This window comes from Purpureocillium lilacinum, assembly GCF_023168085.1.
Source record: "Purpureocillium lilacinum CBS 284.36 DNA, scaffold_6, whole genome shotgun sequence".
In the NCBI taxonomy this organism is placed as follows: Eukaryota; Fungi; Ascomycota; class Sordariomycetes; order Hypocreales; family Ophiocordycipitaceae; genus Purpureocillium; species Purpureocillium lilacinum.
This window is the reverse complement of record NW_027072116.1, coordinates 2,909,603-2,928,688: the sequence shown is the minus strand read 5'-3', so window position 1 is coordinate 2,928,688 and position 19,086 is coordinate 2,909,603. Positions and strand designations below refer to the sequence as shown.

The 19,086-nt window shown below is 59.4% G+C and overlaps 3 protein-coding genes across 3 annotated transcripts; 1 reads left to right on the top strand and 2 right to left on the bottom strand.

Moving 5' to 3' along the window:
• Positions 1-659: 659 nt before the first annotated feature.
• Positions 660-1,413, bottom strand: PLICBS_008775 (uncharacterized protein; the record flags this gene model as incomplete). The annotated part of the gene is made up of 2 exons (XM_065601454.1): positions 660-970; positions 1,248-1,413. 2 exons carry the CDS (start codon positions 1,411-1,413, stop codon positions 660-662), a joined length of 477 nt encoding a protein of 158 aa, XP_065457526.1.
• A 6,719-nt stretch (positions 1,414-8,132) lies between these two features.
• Positions 8,133-9,595, top strand: PLICBS_008774 (uncharacterized protein; the record flags this gene model as incomplete). The annotated part of the gene is made up of 2 exons (XM_018324759.2): positions 8,133-9,408; positions 9,474-9,595. The coding sequence occupies 2 exons, from the start codon at positions 8,133-8,135 to the stop codon at positions 9,593-9,595; spliced, it is 1,398 nt and encodes a 465-aa protein (XP_018176153.2).
• Positions 9,596-11,413: 1,818 nt separating this feature from the next.
• Positions 11,414-15,251, bottom strand: PLICBS_008773 (uncharacterized protein; the record flags this gene model as incomplete). The annotated part of the gene is made up of 2 exons (XM_018324760.2): positions 11,414-12,622; positions 12,684-15,251. The coding sequence occupies 2 exons, from the start codon at positions 15,249-15,251 to the stop codon at positions 11,414-11,416; spliced, it is 3,777 nt and encodes a 1,258-aa protein (XP_018176154.2).
• Between the last annotated feature and the right edge of the window lie 3,835 nt (positions 15,252-19,086).

The following is a 19,086-nucleotide window of genomic DNA, read 5'->3' as shown; positions in this document are numbered from 1 at the left end:
CGTCGCCTTCCCAAGGCTCGGGCGCTGCGGTCCCTGCCTTGCCCTTGACCTCGCCTTGGCCACGCCCCTGGCAGGAAATTCTCGATAAAAGGTGCTATTCGATGTCTGTGCCATCTTCTCGTCAACTCGCATAAAGACTGTTCCCTGGTTGTTCCTTCGTGTGTCATTCGTCTGACATGCCGCGCATCATGGGTGGTCTCGACAACTACATTAGTTTATCTCTACCAAATACATTGGCGTGCTGTCGATGCTTATGGACTCTTTGGACATGCAATTCTTGCATACGACCAGGACCTCCGTGTGGTTCTCGGGATCAGATCTGCACCTCGTCAGAGGTTGCATGTGCTGTAACTGCTAAGCACATGATTGGGCAGAAATCGTTGCCCGACAGATGGAAAGAGACCCCTTTGTTCAACTGAATGTTTGTACCTTGGCAAATAGAAAGACTCATTAGTGTATGCGAGGACTCAGGCAACACTGCGCCTGGATAACAACTGGCCCGGCGAACTTCATCAAGTGCTACGGCACCGCTGAAGTAAGCGGCCGCCAAGTCGCCAACGGGCGTGCTGCGGCAGGCGACGGAGCCATCGTCTCGACTGCAATGCAATCCTTCAATAGTTGCCAATCCCCGGCCGGCATAACAAGAGCAGTGTGCGTTATTAGTCCTCCGCAAAGACCTCGTCGCCTCCCCAGCCCGTCAGGGTGGCGCCCACGGGACGCGATCCGCCCTGGATCACCACCCACACTACGTCCTCGTCGCCTTCTTCGTTGCGGACCTGGTGCTCCGTCCAGGCCGGCACAAAGGCAAAGTCCCCCGGCCGCAGCGCGTGGCGTCGCAGGTGGTTGCCGTCCGCGCCCTCCTCGTCCGCGCTATCGCCGTCCTTTATGTCCTCGCCAGTGTCGCCGCTGCCGAAGCCTCCTTCGTTTACAACGAGGACGCCGGTGCCCGACACGGCGTAGATGATGGCATCTGGAACAGGTTACCACGACCGCGCGAGTTGAACAGAAGCCCAGCCTCGTCACGGGAACCTACCCCCGAATGTACATGGGCAGGCCCTGGGTTATAACGCGGGAGACAGCATACCTCCGAGCTTGAGGTTTCACATACCTTGTTCGCTGTTATGCTTCACGGGCGAGCACGATTTGGGGCGCGTCGTCACCACTATATGTTGCGTATCATCCATTAGCAACTAATTAACCTGCTCCAGCGTCCCCGCCAAGGCTAGGGGCTATTGGTTACCACCCACCAGAAGCGCACATCTTGTCGCACCGGCCCACGACGGCCGGTCGCGACGTGACGGGACCCTCGACGGTAGGGTGGCGCGGCGTCAACTGCTCCGCCCTGGTGATGTGCGTCTCGGCGGGCAGGATCATGGGCAGCAGCTCCGAGATGAGCGGTAACAGGGACGCCATGGGGCCGGGCATCCAGGATAGTGTGGAGGGAAGGGGGACGGAGGTGGGCTCTCCACCGGTGGCCCGGGACCTGACCTGGCCTGACCAAGGTCAATGATCAGGGGATTCGATGACGATGGTCGCGCACAGAGACGCACCCCTGTGGTGATCAACCACGAATGGTGCCTCTGTTGGGTGATTCGTGTGGCCCGGGAGCGCTACAGTATGTAGCCAAGGGAGATTCTGCCAGCTGCCGCTGGGTCGTAGCCAGCAGGGTGTCAAACACCCCCCCGGTGGCGTTGGATGCGGGCTGCCGTGCCGCCGTGCCCGGGTTACCTGCCGAATCGGTATCCGGGCCTCCTCGGGGTCGGAAGGTGGGCGAGCGAGGGGCCGGGTCCGTAGGCAAAGGATGCACGCCAGCGAGCAAGCAGGCAACAGGGCAAACTGCCAAGCAACAGGCAATCCAGCCGTGCAAACCAAGCAAGCAAGACGGGGACGCGTGGCGCCGTGTCTAGGACAGAAGAACAAGGTCTGCGAGGCGAGAGCCCGCGAGCTGCCCAAAGGAGGCGGGCGCGCCGAGCGAATGGATGGGTAACGATGGAGGCGACCCGATGGGCTCGATCGACACAGCACGCGGAACCGAGAGTCCTGGATCTAGACCCGTTGGTCCCCAATTGTGCATTGGCACTGGTGTGCAGGCTGTCAGGCGGGTGTGCCGTGCATAAGTCTGGTGTGTCGAGCTTGGTTTGAGATGCCAGATGGACAAATGCCGTGAAGGGTGCACGCCACGGCACCGTCCACGAGGCGCCGCCGATGGCGCTGAGCCCCGAGCTGTCAGGCGTCAGCCAGGGGCTAAGCGTGGTCGTGAGCACTTCAGCGGCGGTTAGACGGGTACTGTACTGTGTTCCACTCCCATGTAAGTTCGGTAGCGAGGCACGGGTCGAGGCAATGCATCATGGTTCATGCGTTGTGGGCACACGTCCACTGTCTTGATGTTGCTGCTGTTGCTGCCGCAGCTGTGCTCTCGGGCAACGAGCACGTCGGGCCTTGTTTCTTCTGCTGCACAACCAGGCATGTCTTCCAGGTTCGTCTAGCCGTGCTGCTGGCTGGCCCCACGTTCCCCCCCGTCCCGCGCATGTGAGACACGGCTCATGCCCATCGTCAGGTTGGGTCAGGAACCCGCAGCGTCGCATCTGAGCGACAGTGCAGCGGCACTGCTGCAACTCAAACTCAAACCTCCACTCGTCCCGCGGTAAAGGGAAGGTGGCCGAGTGGTTGTGAGCATGCCCGGCATGCGAAACGAAAAAAACCTCCGAGTGCAGCGCAGCTACCATCCCAACTCGGCAACCGGGATCGTCCGCGACCCAGACGTCAGGGACTTTTTGCCGTGGGCCAAGAGTGGCTATGCGCATGCCGTGTTGTGGTCCGTACGGTGCAGTGCCGTAATATCGCCTGTTTGCTTGCTGTTCAGCCCACCATATGGGGTGATGCTGTTGAAACTGACCGTCGTTCATGTCACAGAGTATCATCGTCCACCAAGGGACCGCGCTACGGGGAGCCGTCGACCTCTCCAGTGACGCCGTACTTTGGCGATCCTGTCAGGCGACGGCTAGTCGTACGCCGACTTGGTCTGGCCCGGCTCGCTCGCGCGCCCTAGAGGACTATGCTCGGCCGAGTGAGCATCCTTGATCCGATCATTGTCTTGCGCAACTTGCAAAAGGCCCGTCACCTCCCTCAAAAAGCCGGACTCGTCGCTCCCACGTGCAGTCTTCATTGGCCCGCCTCCAAGATGCCCTCGCGAAGGTCAAGCCAACTGCTGCCGTCGTCGCCGATGGCAACGTGGCATGAGCGCAATCCGCAGTAACAATTACGGTACCTCGTACCAAGTTCACTCATTCATGAGCCATATTTGCGCTCGTGTACTAACGACACGATACTGTGCTGAGCTGGGCACGACGTCGGGCGCGGGTGGCTGGTGAGGGCGCGCGCGCAGAGCCTCCGCTATTGGTGACATCGCTGGATGTAACCTTAGGACCCTACATGGCCAGGGCCCCGCGATCTATTCCAGGCGGATGTTCGTCCAAACTGTTTCGTCCAAGGTGAAGCAGGGGCTTTTGCGGTGAGTCCTGGTTCACCTGAGCGCCTGGCTTAACCTGTCATGTCAATAACGCCGACGGATCCCTTCCTTCTGGAAGCTGTGGCGTGGCTGGGCGTGAGCCAGAAACTGGCGCTCGCCCAAACAGGAAGCTCGCTGGTCCTCGGAGCTGCTCCACAGGAACCTTGTCCTCCCGCGATGCTCCGCCCTTCTCTCGTCCGGGCGCCAATGGTTCAAGCTTGTGTCCTGCTGCGAGAAGAGTTCGGCTCTTGGCTTGGTCCATCGCGGGTCTGTGGATACAGCGCTGCTGGACTGCCTGCCTGGCCCAAGTACTTTTGTCTCTCGTTTGCTCTCGTGCATCAATAATACCGGTTTGCTACGGTTGGGGGTCCAACACGAGCGGCAGAGCCCAGCAGGGGATCTAGATCCATTTCAGATCCAGATGAAACTGTGGTCGTTTCGCGACTAGTCCTGCCAGGCCAAGGAGGTGGCGGCCACCATAATTGCGCACCGTCGTCGGCTCCTCGGACGCAGTAAATTGATCTGCAACGCCTCACTGCAACCATCCCCCCCAGAGTCTGGCGCCAACGGCACTGTGGCTGCTCTGCCCTGACCCTGTGCCCGAGGCTTGAGTTGGGATGGGCGGTATGCTCCGTCTTCCGTCTTCCGCCATCCGTCATCCGGGTCGACCTCGATACATTGTAAGTCGTACACACGAGTTCGGCAGGCCGATAGAGAATTGCGCACTAATACTCCGAGGTCTGCTTCCAACTGCCTCTGCCGATTCGTCGCAATGCGCCAACCGTGTGCCCGGGCCACACGACTGACTAGTTGTCAACTTCCCGTTCTGGAACTATATCGTCGCTGGCATAAGTTATTCCGCGTGCTATGGTCAAGATGCAACAGCTGGTGCCTCATGGCTTGCAGCCGCCATCAGACCATTCATTATTGGCACCTTGATTGGCACCATTCGCCCGTGGCTCTTACCGTCTGCCGAGAGTCCGTGACAGGACCGTGACGCTGTGTCCAAACAAGCTTTGTCAGGACTTCCCAATCGATCGATGAGCGGCGGTGAAAGCGGACGCAACTTTCAAGTGCCTAACAGATCCAATGAAATACGACGAACAAAGTCGTTCGATGTGACGATCACTGCCTTGGTCTGCAAGGCAGGGTATGGAGTCGACCGGCACAACGCCAGGATTCGGATTCCAAATTCCAGGACGACCTTGCTCGCATGAACACTTGCCGCGGCTAAACGAGCGGCCTCTCAGCTGCCGAGAAAACGGTTGCGGGTTGACCGCGAGTCGCGGACGTCGGCACTCTTGCCCGTAGCTTGCCGGCTTTCGTCTGTCCCTAGTGGTCGGATCAGCTTCTTCAGAGCAGCGTCACCCCTCACTGGCCGGGTTTACCCCAGTTGCTGGCCACTAAAGCTAGCAGCACATATGGGAGGGGCGACGAGGGGCTGGCTGGGGAGCAAGGGAAGATCACGGTCCCCTGGACACGGAGATGTGGAGGCAGCGTGCATGTCCAGCTCCCTGAGTGTTTGTGGGATCAGGAACCCCGGGCGTTAGGTGGATCGACGACTGCCGGCTGGGACGACGGTGTTGGTTGCAGGGACGGCGCGTCGAAAGTCAAACGGTTTCGTGCTGTCAACTTTTACATACCTTGTACAGTACTACCTTTCTCAACAGACACTTGTGTACGTCGCAATGACAAGTCTTTGGCCACTGGATGGCCTTGCTGTAGCTTTGGGTGTCGTCCAAGTCGACCACATGGCGGGGGGGTGCCGCCGTGGGTTTTTGACGAGGGAGGCGCGTTTGTTTGCAACGGTAGCTACGTTGGGGGTGGCCGGTGCAGGTGTGCAGGACGGGCTCCAAGCGGACGACCCTCGAAGCTGACCGTCGAGGTATCGTAAGGTTGATCAATGGGACGGTGAGAAGGTGTGCAGAGCCGGGTGGTCTGTGAGGCATGCCCGTCCATCGTCGCCGCGGGCCTGTGCCATGAAGATGCAAGAGTGCAGCGCAGGACGAGGTCGAGCGGTGAAATTTGATTCGACTTTCCTGAAAAGCCGGCGGGCGAGGGCGCCTGCCTCAAACGTGCTTGATGGCTGAGGTGACGGGTAACAGGTAACCTGGTTACCTCTAGTACTACCTAGGTACTGCACTGTACCTACCAAGGTAGGTATGTACCGCCCGTTGCATCTTGGGCTCGGAGGTACGACATAGGGTAATGTCACCTTCGTACCTTCCTCTGCTACTGCAATGCTCCATATGCCGCACAGGCAGAGGAAGGAGCCTCTGTGAACGAAAACGCAGGCGCAAACCACCCAACGCCCACGCCTCCCCCCCCGGAGTGTGGACACGCTGCCTCTCCATTGACGACCGCCTACTGACCCGGAACGTCGATTCCTCGCCCTCCTCGTCGACCTCACCTGGGCATGCAATACGGCATCGCTCAGCCCCCAAGTCCCGTGCTTCACGCAGACTCTTGTGCCTCGGCCAGGGCAAAATCCAGCTGACCCTGTTCTTGCGTCCAACAGAGCTGCACTTTCGCAACTTCGGCCAGGGATATCCTGGAGGCTTGGCGGCACTCCGGTGGCTGCATCACAGCACATGCAGATTTGCTCCGTGGCCGACGGTCGAATGGAGAGACGCAGCCAGAGATCCATGGCGAGTTGACCACGACTGTCGCTCGATAGCTGTCTTGCGCACCCGTTGCGACTCGGCCAACACGACCAGGGCAGCGCCGTTGGATGCGCTGAGACGGCGCCGCTTACGCCTTGCATACGCCGCCGACCAATTCTTTGTTCCTGCTACCCCGGCCAACCGCCCGCCTGCCGCCGAGCGACCAAGGCAACAGACTATCCAACATTGTCAGTGGGAAGAGAGACGCAGCCGGCGGCGTTGGCCTTTGACGGATCGCGGTAATGGGTTGTTCTTGGCCACGACCCGTTGCCGCTTCAAAAAGTCCCAGCTCCCAAAGTCCCTTGCCTGGACTGGCCTTGTCTGATCCTGCTACCACGACTAGCACAGCAGCAAACGGCTAATAGTCCCTCCACGCGACCCCACCAGCGGCGCGACTCTCTGGTACCGTCGGTGAAAGCGCCGGCGTGGCAGCGGAGCGCTAATAATAGAGAGAGCCGGCTTCAAACCCCCCTGCCTACCACGTACAGAACTGGTCGCATCCCGTCTCTGGTTCCATCCAGTCCAACGGGTAAAGACGACTTTGCCCCCCCGCGACGACGCCGCCCAAGCACGGCCGCACTAGGACGAATTAATTCTACTTCGTTCGCGCAGCACGAGTCGATCGAGCGGAGGAGCAGCAAGGAGGCGGCCGACGACCAAGCTCGAGCATTTCGTCATTCCTCCGACCGGGCTTCGCCGGCCCGCCAGGCGACCAATAGCTTTCTGTTCCTCGAGCCTCGCGAGCGCAGCACGCGTCGCTGGACCCCAGAACTGGAGGACCGCCGGCAGCTCCAGGCAGTCCGCAGACTCGCCCGGCTCCGCGGACCCCATGAGCTGGGTGGCGTTTCGGCCGCCGTCGCCTGCAAACTCACTTCATTCTCCTCCGACTTATCAACCCCAGGCGGGTTAAGCCTCCAGAGGCGGCGACTACAGGCGAACTAGGTCGGTCCCCTTCTTCACGCCGCGCGCCATTCCACCTTTCTTCACACACCGGTGTCGGCCAGCAACAGACCCAACACAACCTTGTCTTGACCCTGCAGCTGCGGTCCAAAGGCGACGACGGCACAGAGTGCGACTCACGGCGTGCGACTTGCGACTGCGGCTGCGACCGCGCCTGCATTTGCATTGTGCATGCGACTGTGCCTACCTACCTAGGTCTCCACTCTGAGCCTCCGGCATCTCCTGCCTCCTCCGCCAAGCGCGGCCTCCCAGTCGATATCACACGGGATCTTTGCTCTCGACCTCCCGTCCTTCACAGTAGTCTCAGACGTCATGGCTGGCTCCTCGTCGTCAATCGAAAAGCGACTTGCGGAGCCAGCATCCGACGACTCACCCTCAGGTGGCACCACGCAGCCGCCCCCAGAAGTCTCACCATTAAATCCGCCGACTTCGCCACCTGCGCAACGACCTTTGTCCCCATCGTCGGCACCTGTGTCGGCACCTTCGTCGGACCCTCCACTAATAACAGACGTTCTGCCCGTCGTTCCAACGTCGGTGACGACGTCGCCGTCCAACTACGGTCGCATCAACGCCGAGAACGAGAACAATCTGAGCCTCTTCGACGACCTGCCTAGCCGCCGCGCGAGACACCCGCGTCTCCAGTCAAGTTCACGCAGTATGTCGAGAGATTCGCAACTCTCGCAAGGCGCCGGTAAGCGACCTCGGGAGATACCGAAAGGTGTGTGAAATTGCGCTTGGGAATTCCCGGATCCCTTCCCTGGCTTCGGCCAAATGAATAGATTAGGCTTCGGCGACCGTCGCGCATGATTCGCATGACCTCCAAGATGAAAATCTCCTTCCCCTCACCTCTTTGGGCGTCTGACTTGGAACTGGACTGGTGGGCAGAGCGGCAGGGCTGACTTTGCGTCACAGGCGAGTCCGCAGCGCACCAGCAACGGCAGAAACAGGCGCATCATCGACAAGATCCCGACACGCGGCGGAAGAGGCAAAGAGCCACCCCAATGTCGTTATTGGCATTGCCCCCAGAGCTCGTCGACGCTATCCTGTCCAACCTGTCAGCTCAGGATCTCGCCTTCGTTTCAGCCACTTGCCGGGCGCTACGAAAGCACGCCATATCCGACTTCCACTGGCATAGGCTGGTCCAGCGCAACGTGCCTGGCCAAGCCGTGACCAGGCCCGGCCCCTGCTCGAGCTATCGCGAACTCTATGTGGCCCACGACCGGGTCTGGTTCCTACCCAAATACAAGATCTGGTTCTGCGACAGGGACCTGATGGGCAAGCTGATCATAACGCGTTTCGATCAGCGGCGCGGCTGCATAGAGGGGTATCAGCTGCTCGCAGTCAGCAGCCGGAGCACGTTTCAACACTGGTCAGCGGACAGCCAGGTTATAATCCATGGTTTCGAGCCGCAGGTCAAACTGCACCTCGACAAGCCTGTGGTGCAGTTCCGTGTCCGAGACAGGCAGGAGGACGGAGGTTTTTCGTCGCGACCCGGCGCTAACCGCTTCGCCGACGAGATGCCCATGACACTAGAGGAGCGCATGGGCGCCATGTTCAGCAACTTTTTGCTAACGCGGCCCCTGGACCCCGAGACGGCCGAGGAGAAGCTCGAGGCCGATTACCCGTACGACAACATCTGGCCGCCGCCGACGATCCCGGCCCGCCACCACGTGTCCGGCGCCCGCTCCGGCCAGGGCGTCGTCAACCTTTCTCCCGACGACCGGCCCCGGTCTAAGTGGCAGGTCTCGGACCAGACCTTCCGTATTCGGCAGTGGATGGAGATGGCCGGCACGCCGGTGCCGCCGAGGCTCCTGGGCCAAGCCGTCCGTGGGCCGCCAGATCTGGGCCTGACAGGCGTCCACATCGGCGAGGAGATAATCACCTACTCGACCCTCGACCCCGTGCTGTACACGCCGACGCCGACCAAGCCGTGGCGGGGAATCTGGGTCGGCGACTACAGCGGCCACGGCTGCGAGTTTCTGCTCATCAACCAGCCAGACGACCCGCCCGCCACCGATGCCGAGCTGGGTCTGGTCCGAGACGAGGACGAGGCGGATGAGGCGTGGGAGAAGAGGCGGGCCGAAGCGCGAATGTATCGCGGCCGCCTCGAGGCGATCAAGCTGACGGGCGACCCGAATGTGCCTCGCGGCGAGTACACATTCGTGGCTGACGACCTGGGCCCCAAGGGATTTGTCGGCGTGGCAGCGGACGAGCCCTTTGTCGGTGCCAGAGTGGTCCACAGCCAGGGCCATATCGCAGGCACCGGCTTTGTGCGAGGTGAGTCTCGGCGAAGACATCGTTCTGCTGGTGACGAATCACTGATCGTGTTGGCGCACATGCAGACAAGTACATTGAGAGCCAGCTTCTGCTCCTCTCCCCAAACAGGTTGGCGCAGTACTGGGTCGGGTTTGGGCACATCAGCTTCTTCGAGAGGGTCCACATTGACGACTTTCTGGTGCCGTGAGGGGTGGCCGGAGCGTCAAAGGGGGTGGCATAGGAAAATTGAGGGTGACGATGGCTCTGCCCGCGCCTCATGGCCCCTGGTCTGTGAGACTAGTTCAGCATCTGCAAGCCCGTTGACGCCATTGTCCCCATCGTGCGCCCTGTTCCTGTCGTGGCTCTGATGTGTCGAGGCTGGGACCCTTCTTGTTCGTGTCGTAACGGCCGTGAGTTCCGTGACTGTCGTGGCTGTAGTGACTGTCGTGACTGCCGTGCCTCTAGTAGCATTCACCTCACTACTGCCCGTCGAGCCTCTCATGCCTGTCGAGCCTCTCATGCCTGTCGTGGCTGTTTCGCCTGGCTACCTCGCATACTTTTCAGGGTTCACATACCTGTCGAACCCCGTAGAGTTGTCGTGCCTCCGATGCCTCGCCCTTGTTTGCCGCACTGCGCATCAATGCCAGGACATGTCGCCGTCTGCATTGCATTCAGCGTGCGAGCCAGCGATGGGTGCTGCAGAGTCGAAGTGAAACCCGTGGTGACGCAGCGCCTGGGACTCATTACGTGAAGAGTAGCCGCTCGGGCTTCCTAACAGGGAAGGTGGTGATCGCGAGCCGCGTCCCGCCATGGATCCCGTTTGGTAGGGCAGGGTCGCGGATGCCTGGGGGGGCTAGAGGAACGGCACAACCACGTTTCCACAAAACTTTATGTAGAGTAAATGTAAAATGTATGGGAAGCATTGCGTCATGGCCTCTGGATGACGCGCGGGCGGCAGAGGAGATTCGACAACGACTACACACCCCGCCAGCCGCATTGATGGATCGGCCCTTACGGAGTTGGAGGTAATTTGCCATATCGCGAATTGATGTGCTTATTTCTCGTCGGAAAGAAAGATACCCTAGGCTTCTTCGCATCTAAGAAAGATAGCCTCCGGAAGATCTTGCCAAGAAATGGCTCTTTAAGAGCGCCGTTGGCTCCCTATAGTCATATTTTGCCGCAATTCCACATATATAGGTGAAAGTGCAAGACGAATTTGTTTAGCGCTACGGTAGTGGCGACCGCTTTTCCCCTCGTTGGCCTCGTTGCCGATAGAGACGTAAAGTACTCGAGGGGCTTGTCCTCCTCGCTTCAGAGAAGGGCACGCACGGTTCGGCGTCGTGGCTGCAGCGGCGTGCAGCATGATGGATGGCCGGCCCAGCCTCCGTAGTTTGGCATGGTGCGCCTGTTGAGACACAGGCCCCTCTGTGACGTTGTGACCGTGATAATGCACAGATTCGAGGCGCTGGGCGCGACGACGGCAGCTTCGTGATTGGATTGTTGCGAGAACGCTGGTTCCAACGCAGGAGGGACACCGACAATTTTGCGGGACGCGAGCAGAGCGACCAAGGGGAGAGCATGGAGAGCCAAGAGGAGAGCGAGTATATTCATGGGCGATATAGCACGGACAGACCAGGACCAAAGGCATGAGGTGCACTGGAGGCATAGCATCCACGACGGGGCCGAGAGGCGCGAGAGGCACGATAACAACGATCGGCACGTTCCTCGTCATCGGTCAGGCCTCTTCAAGCCAACCTATATCAAGTAGCTTGGCAGCCGTTCAACACATGAGGGCAATGACCAGTATTTGCGCCTCTAAAAGAGTCGATAAGAGTATATACACTATACATGCAGGAATTATATTATCTCTCTATGTGCTGGTAAGTACTAATCGTGAAGTCGTAAGGGCACCGGCGGCTGGCGTGCCACCGCTCTTCCACTTATAGTCGTTCTCGATGCAAGAGTGTCTGTGCGGCGCGAGTCATGCGAATGCCCACCGCAAAGCACATTCATCTTGCTCCGAGCTTCACCTCCTCTTGGACCTCAAGAGTCCTTCCCAGGTCAACCCGCGTTTCTCGCGTGTCGTGGTTTGGCCAGGGCGCGCGGGCTGCGCTGCCCGGACAGGCCGCGTCGGCTCCACCCAAACTGCTCTCGCTGGTGTCCGCCGACGACTCCGCCGACCACGGGACTCCTCTTCGTCGCGCGCCATGAATCTCTGCAGCATAACATCTTGACTGGGTGGAATCCGCACGTCGCTTCTCGTCCTCAATATCGGGTCGTCCTTCACCGTCTTGGGATGCAGCTCCAAAATGTCCGTCCCAGAAGATCGGCCAAGCTTGGCAGCCTCAATCATCCCTTGCAGATCCACCACCTTTGGCGTCTTCTCCGCAACATCCGTGCCCTCGCTGAGAGTAGTCTGTCCATCCTGAGAGACCTGCGATTGCATTGTCCCTCTGGTCTCTGGAGGCTTGCTGTGCACGGCTCCCATCTCCTGTTGCTGGTCGCCGTTCAGCTTCTGACGTTTGCGCGCCCGAAGTGTAGAGAAACATGAGCAGCAGCAAAGCAGCGGCCGCAACGGCTTGGTGACAAAGAGGAAGGTTCTTTTGCAGAGCCGGAAAAACGCCAGAACATATCGATCGGGAATCTGACGTATCAGTGCGCCAAGGGGGATAGTCAAGACACCAAAGAGTATGCTCCAGCCCCAATTGGCCCCGGTCAGGGGTACTGTGTTGAAGGCTTCACCTCCCTTGAATATGATGATGAACTGCCCCACCACAGTCAGGCATTGCACGCCGATGAACCACGGGTTTTTCAGGACGCCTTGGTACCAGATGTCGAGCTTGTTGTCGACCCGACGGCAGTTGTGCTGGTTGAAAAACTGCATCCAGACGTAGATGTTAAATACCAGTGTCTGCAGCCTATGCTTCTCATTTCGGGTGTCGACGTCGAAGAGATCCCAGCCAGCGTAGTGAATGGTGAAGACGACAGCGAGCTGATAAATCGCCTGTCCAAGAATCATCTTCCACATTGTGATGCTGATGATTGATGCGTTTCGGGGTTCAGGCTTGCGTTTGAGGAAGTCAGGCGAGGGGTGATCCGTGGCAAGACCGAGAGACGCAAAGATATCCATGATAAGGTTGATCCAAAGCAATTGTACAACATCGAAAATGGAGTCGCCGACAAGCTTCGAAATCACCGTAAGCGTACCGGCAGTGATGTTGATGGTGAATTGAAACTTGAGTCGTCATGGTCAGCGCCACCTTTTCTCCAAATCGTTTTGACGGCTCATCTCTTACCTGGCAGAACTTCTTGACGGCATCGTTGACGGTGCGCCCCCAGCTCAATGCTTTGACGATGGAGGCAAAGTTGTCGTCGAGAAGGATGATGGAAGCAGCCTCCTTTGCAACCTCGGTGCCTTGCATTCCCATGGCCAGACCAACATCCGCGGCCTTGAGCGCCAAGGCATCGTTGGTTCCGTCGCCTGTTACGGCGACGGTCTCTTTCATCGACCGCAAGTGAGTCACCAGCAGGAGCTTGTCCTCCGGGCTCGACCTCGCCAGCACCTGTAAGCGCGGGACCACCGCATCCAGTTGCGATGGCGACAGCTTGCGAAAGGTGGGACCATCCATGGCAATGCCACCGGCGGTAAAGATGCCGCACTCGGCAGCGATAGCCTTGGCCGTCAGGAAGTTGTCGCCCGTGACCATGCGCACAAAGACCCCGGCATCCTGGCACTTGCGGACCGACTGGATGACCTCGGGACGGAGGGGGTCGCGGATGCCAAAGACGCCAATGAATATGAGTCCCGATGCAAGCCACTCTAGGTTTACCGCGGCTGGGTCGTCGTCTGGGTTCTCAAAGATCTCAGATGCGTCAAAGTCCTTGTAAGCGATGGCAACCGGTCGCAACATGTTGTTGGCGTAGTTTGTAATGGTCTCGTTGAAGCTGGCTCTGTCGTCCGCAGTGAGGCGGGCGGCTGTGAGGACATATGTTGGATCTCCAATCAAGAAAGCGCAATATTCGAAAACAACCTCGGCGGCGCCTTTGACGAGGAGGCGGTATCTACCGTTTGGCAACTTGACCAAAACAGCCATCCACTTCCGCGACGACTCAAAGGGAAGCAAGGTGACGATTGGGGTGTTGGCCCTCTCCACACTCAACAACCCCATACCGAGGTGATCACGGCTGAACTTGAGTAGCGCTGTCTCGGTACTCGAGCCGAAATAGTCGGAATCTGACGACTCGACGCTCTCAAAGGCCGTCGAATTCAGCGCGATGCTATCCTTGATCAATTCCTTGACCTCGTCGGACAATGAGGCAGCCAGCTGGACCGAAGAGTTGGGCCGGGCAGCAGCTGAGCTCGGCATAGGCTGTCCGGCCGCATTGGTAGTCGTCTCCATGTCGTCGAAGCCATCCTCGGCGCCCACGCGGCCGGCCACGATTGTCATCTTGTTTTGCGTCAGCGTGCCTGTCTTGTCGGAGCAGACACAGGTCGCATTCCCCATGATTTCGACGGAGCGAACGAGCCGAACAAGGTTATTGTCCTTGAGCATTCGCTTCGTTGCAAAGGCCAGGGCGACCGAGACATTGAGGGCAAGGCCTTCGGGGACAGTAATGACGACCACAGTGATGGAGAGGATGAGGATGTGAAAGAAGGTTTCGGCCTTGCTTGACGGGCCCTTGCTGGACATGTACTTTAAGCGCGTCAGGTAACGGATGAATAGGATGATGAAAAAGATGGTGCCAGCAGCGGCACCGAAGATGATGAGCTGCTTGCCCAGCCGGCCGAGCTTTTCTTGGAGAGGCGTGACCTGCACGTCCTCCCGCAGGGAAATGAGCGTGCGTCCGTACGTCGAATTTGCTCCAATCGACGTGACGAGGTAGCGGCCGACTCCCCGATTCACCGTCGTGCCACTCAGGATGAAGGGGTCGGCAAGGGATGCGTGCGACGCATCGTGGTCAGCAGGGACCGTCTTTTGGACCATACCGGACTCTCCTGATACGGACGACTCATCAATATGAAGGCCGGAGGCTTGGATGAGGACACCGTCAACGGCGACAACGTCACCGGCTTCGATGTGCATGACGTCGCCGACGAGGACGTCGTGTATCCATATCTTCTGGGCCCTGCCCGAACGCACAACGGTGACCTCGCGCTGCTGGTTTCGTTCATTGAGCTTCTCGAATTTGTGGTTCTGCTGCCAGTCGTTGGCGGCGGTAGCGTGAACAATGATGATGATGGCAATGACGACGGTGACTCCGTCTACCCACTCAATATTGGACGAACCAGCCTCGCCGACGGACTGGTATATGCCAATGGCGAGGGAGATGGTGGCGGAAATCGTAAGCAAGATCAGTAGCTTGTCGTTGAAAGCAATCCACATAAGCCTGAGGAAAGACTTGTGCCGCCGCCGCGGCAGCCGGTTGGTTCCAAAGATGCGCCTGCGGTCGATGAAGTGCGGGTTCGGGCTCTCTCCCAACCGCAATGCATGGTGCGCAGGCGCCGCGGCCACCGGTTCGGCTGCCCGTAACTCAGGCGTGCGGCCCTCGCGGCCGGCGGCGACGGCCTCTTCGAACACAATGGTGTCATCAAGTGTGGTCTCGTCGGCACTGAGACCGGCAGCAGTGTCGGTACGGAGTCCGGCCGCGAGACCTCGCAGGCCGCCGAAAGCATCGAGGGCCGGGAGGCTTCGGAAAGTTATGAGAGTGTGTAGCTGGGCCGGGGTGAAGGCGAAGCGATTCGAAGGCGGCGGCGCGTCGTCGCGCAGGTCGGATGCTAGAGGTTTGCCATCGTGGTGGCCACGGACATGTTCGCCATGACGCTGAGGGGTTGTATTGTCGGGCGCGGGCGTGATCGAATCCATAGAGGCGAGGCCCAGTCGCCTTCGGGGATGATTCGGCGTCGACGCAGGGCGTTGGAGGTTTGTCTCGCGAGGTCGGCGGGTGAGGGCGAGGGGATGCAAGCAGAGGAAGAGCAGGTGGCAGAAGACGCCGCGCGACGGCACTGCACTCCGCGATGTCGAGGCCGGGGTTAGGATATTGGGAATCCACACGGCAGGACGTGGCAGCCGGGGTCAGAGTAGGATTGGCGGCGCTGGGTCCTCGGACTGGTCATGTCATCAAGGCAATCGAAGGTCGCGGGTTTGCACGTCAGTCTTGGCAACATGCAAGATTGGGTTGATTCATTGGGTCTCGGCCGGGGTGTTCTTGGAACCTGTCGCGGCGATGACGGCGGGCGGCGGACCGGCGCTGGTCGTCTCTCGGTCGGAATCCCAGGCACGGACAGAGATGGCCCGGGAGCGGTTCACATCGTCGGGTGGTGGACCGTGGCGTCGACACGGGGAGGCAGTGGAAGCCGCCGAGAGCTTGGTGCCACGGGGGAGAGAAGTTTGTCGGTTGGCTGACGGGCTAGGGCGACGCGGATCAGGCTTCGTGGGCGTCGCCGCTTGGCGCGCGGCGGCAACTGGCCCGTTGCGGTCGGGAGGCCCACTGTCGAGCGGTTCCTTTGGAGCCGGGCATCGCAAGTGTCTCGCCCCGGCCCAATGGGTTCGGTGGCCAAGAGCGTTGATGTACGCGGACGGTGGAGACGGTCGGCGTCGCCGATGGGGTAAGAGTGAGAGAGAGCGCGACCGTTCTCGCAGGTATTCTCCGGGCGTGGCGGGGTGGGAAGGGACCAGCCAGCCACGCAAGCAAGCAGCAAGCCCGGTCGACAAGGCACAGTCATGAAGAAAGCCCCCCCCTGGATGGACCCGTAGTTCCAACCTTGTTGCGCAACAGGGCTGAAGTTGGCACGCCGTGACACGAGCGGCGGCCCCCAAGCCCTCCATCTGTTGTTCCTCCCGCAGCTCGCCTATCGCCTTGTGTCTCCCCGTTTTTCGTAGCGATAATGGACGGCGTCCTACCCACGGGCCTTGGCGGGGTGATTGGGGAGTCTGTGCAATGGAAGGCGCCCGTCTCGTATGTCCGTCCATGAGAGCGGCTGCGACGGGGTTCGCTGACGACCCGCCCTGGGCTGGGCGACGCCATTCCCCATGGGGGGACGCTGCAGGGCGTTGGTACGGCATTTTCCGCGCACGGGCGCCCGATGCTGCGTCGTCAATTGCCGGGCGATGACGACGTTATCGCTCGCCGCAAACATTGGCATGGCGTGTCTGCTGCGTCTCGCGTGTTGAGCCCTTGGGTACGGTGCCTGTCAGAGAACCGCAGCTTCGCGGCCACTTCCATTACCTCGGCGTTGGAATCCTAAGTTGGACGGCGGCCTGAGGAACCAACATGAAGGACAAAGACCTTGGAAAGCACGATGGCACACGCCCGCCACGGCTCCTGCCAAGTGCGTGCAAGGATGCGCACGAATGAGGCAGTTGTCCTCGGCCAGGGCCCACGTTTGCTCCTTCCCAAGAACCGCGGCACTGGCCATACTGCTGAGGGAGAGCAACAGCGGCGCTCACAGCGTTTGCCGGCCAATGCGGACGACGACCCCTGGCTAGGAGCATTGCGCGCCTCCTCGCCACGTCGTTTCCGTCCTCGTTATCGCCAGCGTACAGTCACCCCTCAACTGTCATTGCAGCACATATCGATGCTCGCGTACACCCAGTACGCTGATTCTGATGCGCCTCAGACTGCTGTCTTCCCTTGCTCACGACGGAGACGTGAGCTGGCCCGACCTTCGTCGAGCCGAGGACGATGCTTCGTTTCGACAGGCGCTCACGACGAATGCACACAAGCCTCCATCGTCTAGCTGGTGCCAGGTCAAATAGGGAGCGGTAGGCGAGCCGACGGCACGGCTGGATTAGTATTCATCGCTCTGCGCGCTGCACACACGCCACCCGGCTGCAGCATCAGAGACATGGTGCACAGTCTCGTGCGCCATCGGCCATTTATGCGCGTTCCCGCCTTACCCCGGGTTCAGATAGCTGGGACCTTGTGTGACTGCACTCGCTCGTCTAAACAAGCAAGCCGATTCGACCCTTCGAGGGGCTGACATGCCTGGTACGCGGGGCTTAGTTTCAACACCACGCACAGAGTGCATGGTTGCGGGAGTCAACTCGCCATGCTCGGCTGAGCGTGTCATCCACGCTCACCACATCTATATAACAAAGAGCAGCAAACCGCGATGCAATTCCATTGTCGTTGCTAAGCACCAGCATGGCTAGCCATGACATGATGCCGTCGGCACCCCTTTCCCACTCAAGATGCGCTTCGTTTGCTCCCTCGCCCTTTTGCTACCGTCATTGGGGCTACCTCGGGCGCTTTCCCAAACAGTGACTGGCAAGATAGCACCCCGCGTCGTAATTGTCTCCATGGTATTCTTGTCCCAGATACTCAAGTCTCGCAGGTTAACTGTCCCATGACTGACCGCGGCACAGTGGGCTCCAGAAGCACAGGTTTGGTACAAGCGATTTCCTGAATCAAACCTCGGCAATCTCACCGCACACTCTGTTCCGCTCCCTGGCCTTTCCATGCTGTTTCCGCACGTCTTTTGTGCCGACGACTTTCGGGTGTGCCAAGTCACGTTAGGCGAGGGCGAGATCAATGCCGCCGCCTCTATGATGGCTCTCGTCCTGTCGCATAGGTTTGACCTTCGCCAGACATATTTCCTTTTATCGGGAATAGCAGGTGTCAATCCAAAATATGCAACGATCGGAAGCGTTGCTCTGGCCCGATTTGCCGTCCAAGTGGCCCTACAGTACGAGATTGATCCACGGTCCTTGCCAGTCGACTGGCCTACAGGATATATCTCGTACGGACGTGACCAGCCGCTCGAGTACCCGGCCATTACGTACGGTACCGAAGTGTTCGAGCTCAACAACAATCTACGAGAAGCGGCCTTCAATCTCGCTTCAATGGCCGTACTTGCGGATGCCGAGACCTCGCGGCAATATCGCGGAAGATACGGCGGCAGCGTTGGTGACTTCCCCGAGGCTTCGCGTCCGCCAAGCGTTGTCAGGTGTGACATGGCAACTAGCGATGTTTACTACTCGGGAACGAAGCTGGCCCAGGCATTCGCAAACACCACCAGTATCTGGACTAACGGGACCGGCACCTATTGCATGAGCGCACAGGAAGAAAACGCAACCCTAGAGGTTTTGGTCCGGGCAACAGTGGAAAACCTGGCAGATTTTTCGAGGGTGATTGTTATGAGGGCAGGTATGTCGTCCCTTGCCTTTGAAGTTGAATCAATCAAGTGGAATTGGGAGTCGAGGTTGATCTCTGCTCCAAGGCTCGAATTTCGATCGCCCTCCGCCGGGGGTGTCGGACCTGCAACATCTCACCAACGCAGACCAGAACGGTTTCAGCATTGCCATCAACAATACCTTCACAGCTGGCATTGAGATTGTCAAAGGCATCGTCAGGGGATGGAACTGTACGTTTCGCCAAGGCATCTCCCCGACAAACTACATCGGGGACATATACGGTAGCCTTGGCGGGAACCCGGATTTCGGACTCGGAAGCCTGACAGGAGGTCGACCTGCAGCCCCTGCAGGCCAAAGCGGCGACTTGGCTAAGCTGGAGATGGACCGCCGTGGGCGCTTCGGGCTGCGAGCTCTGATAAAGTCGTAGGTCTGATACTCGGCGGCGGACGACACACTCGACTGGACACAGGACAGACTCCGCCTCTCAAGATCCAATTGTGGCTTGTTACTTGCACTGCATGCACATCGACTTAGTTTCACGTGCAGGTCAGTTAGTTGAAGCTAT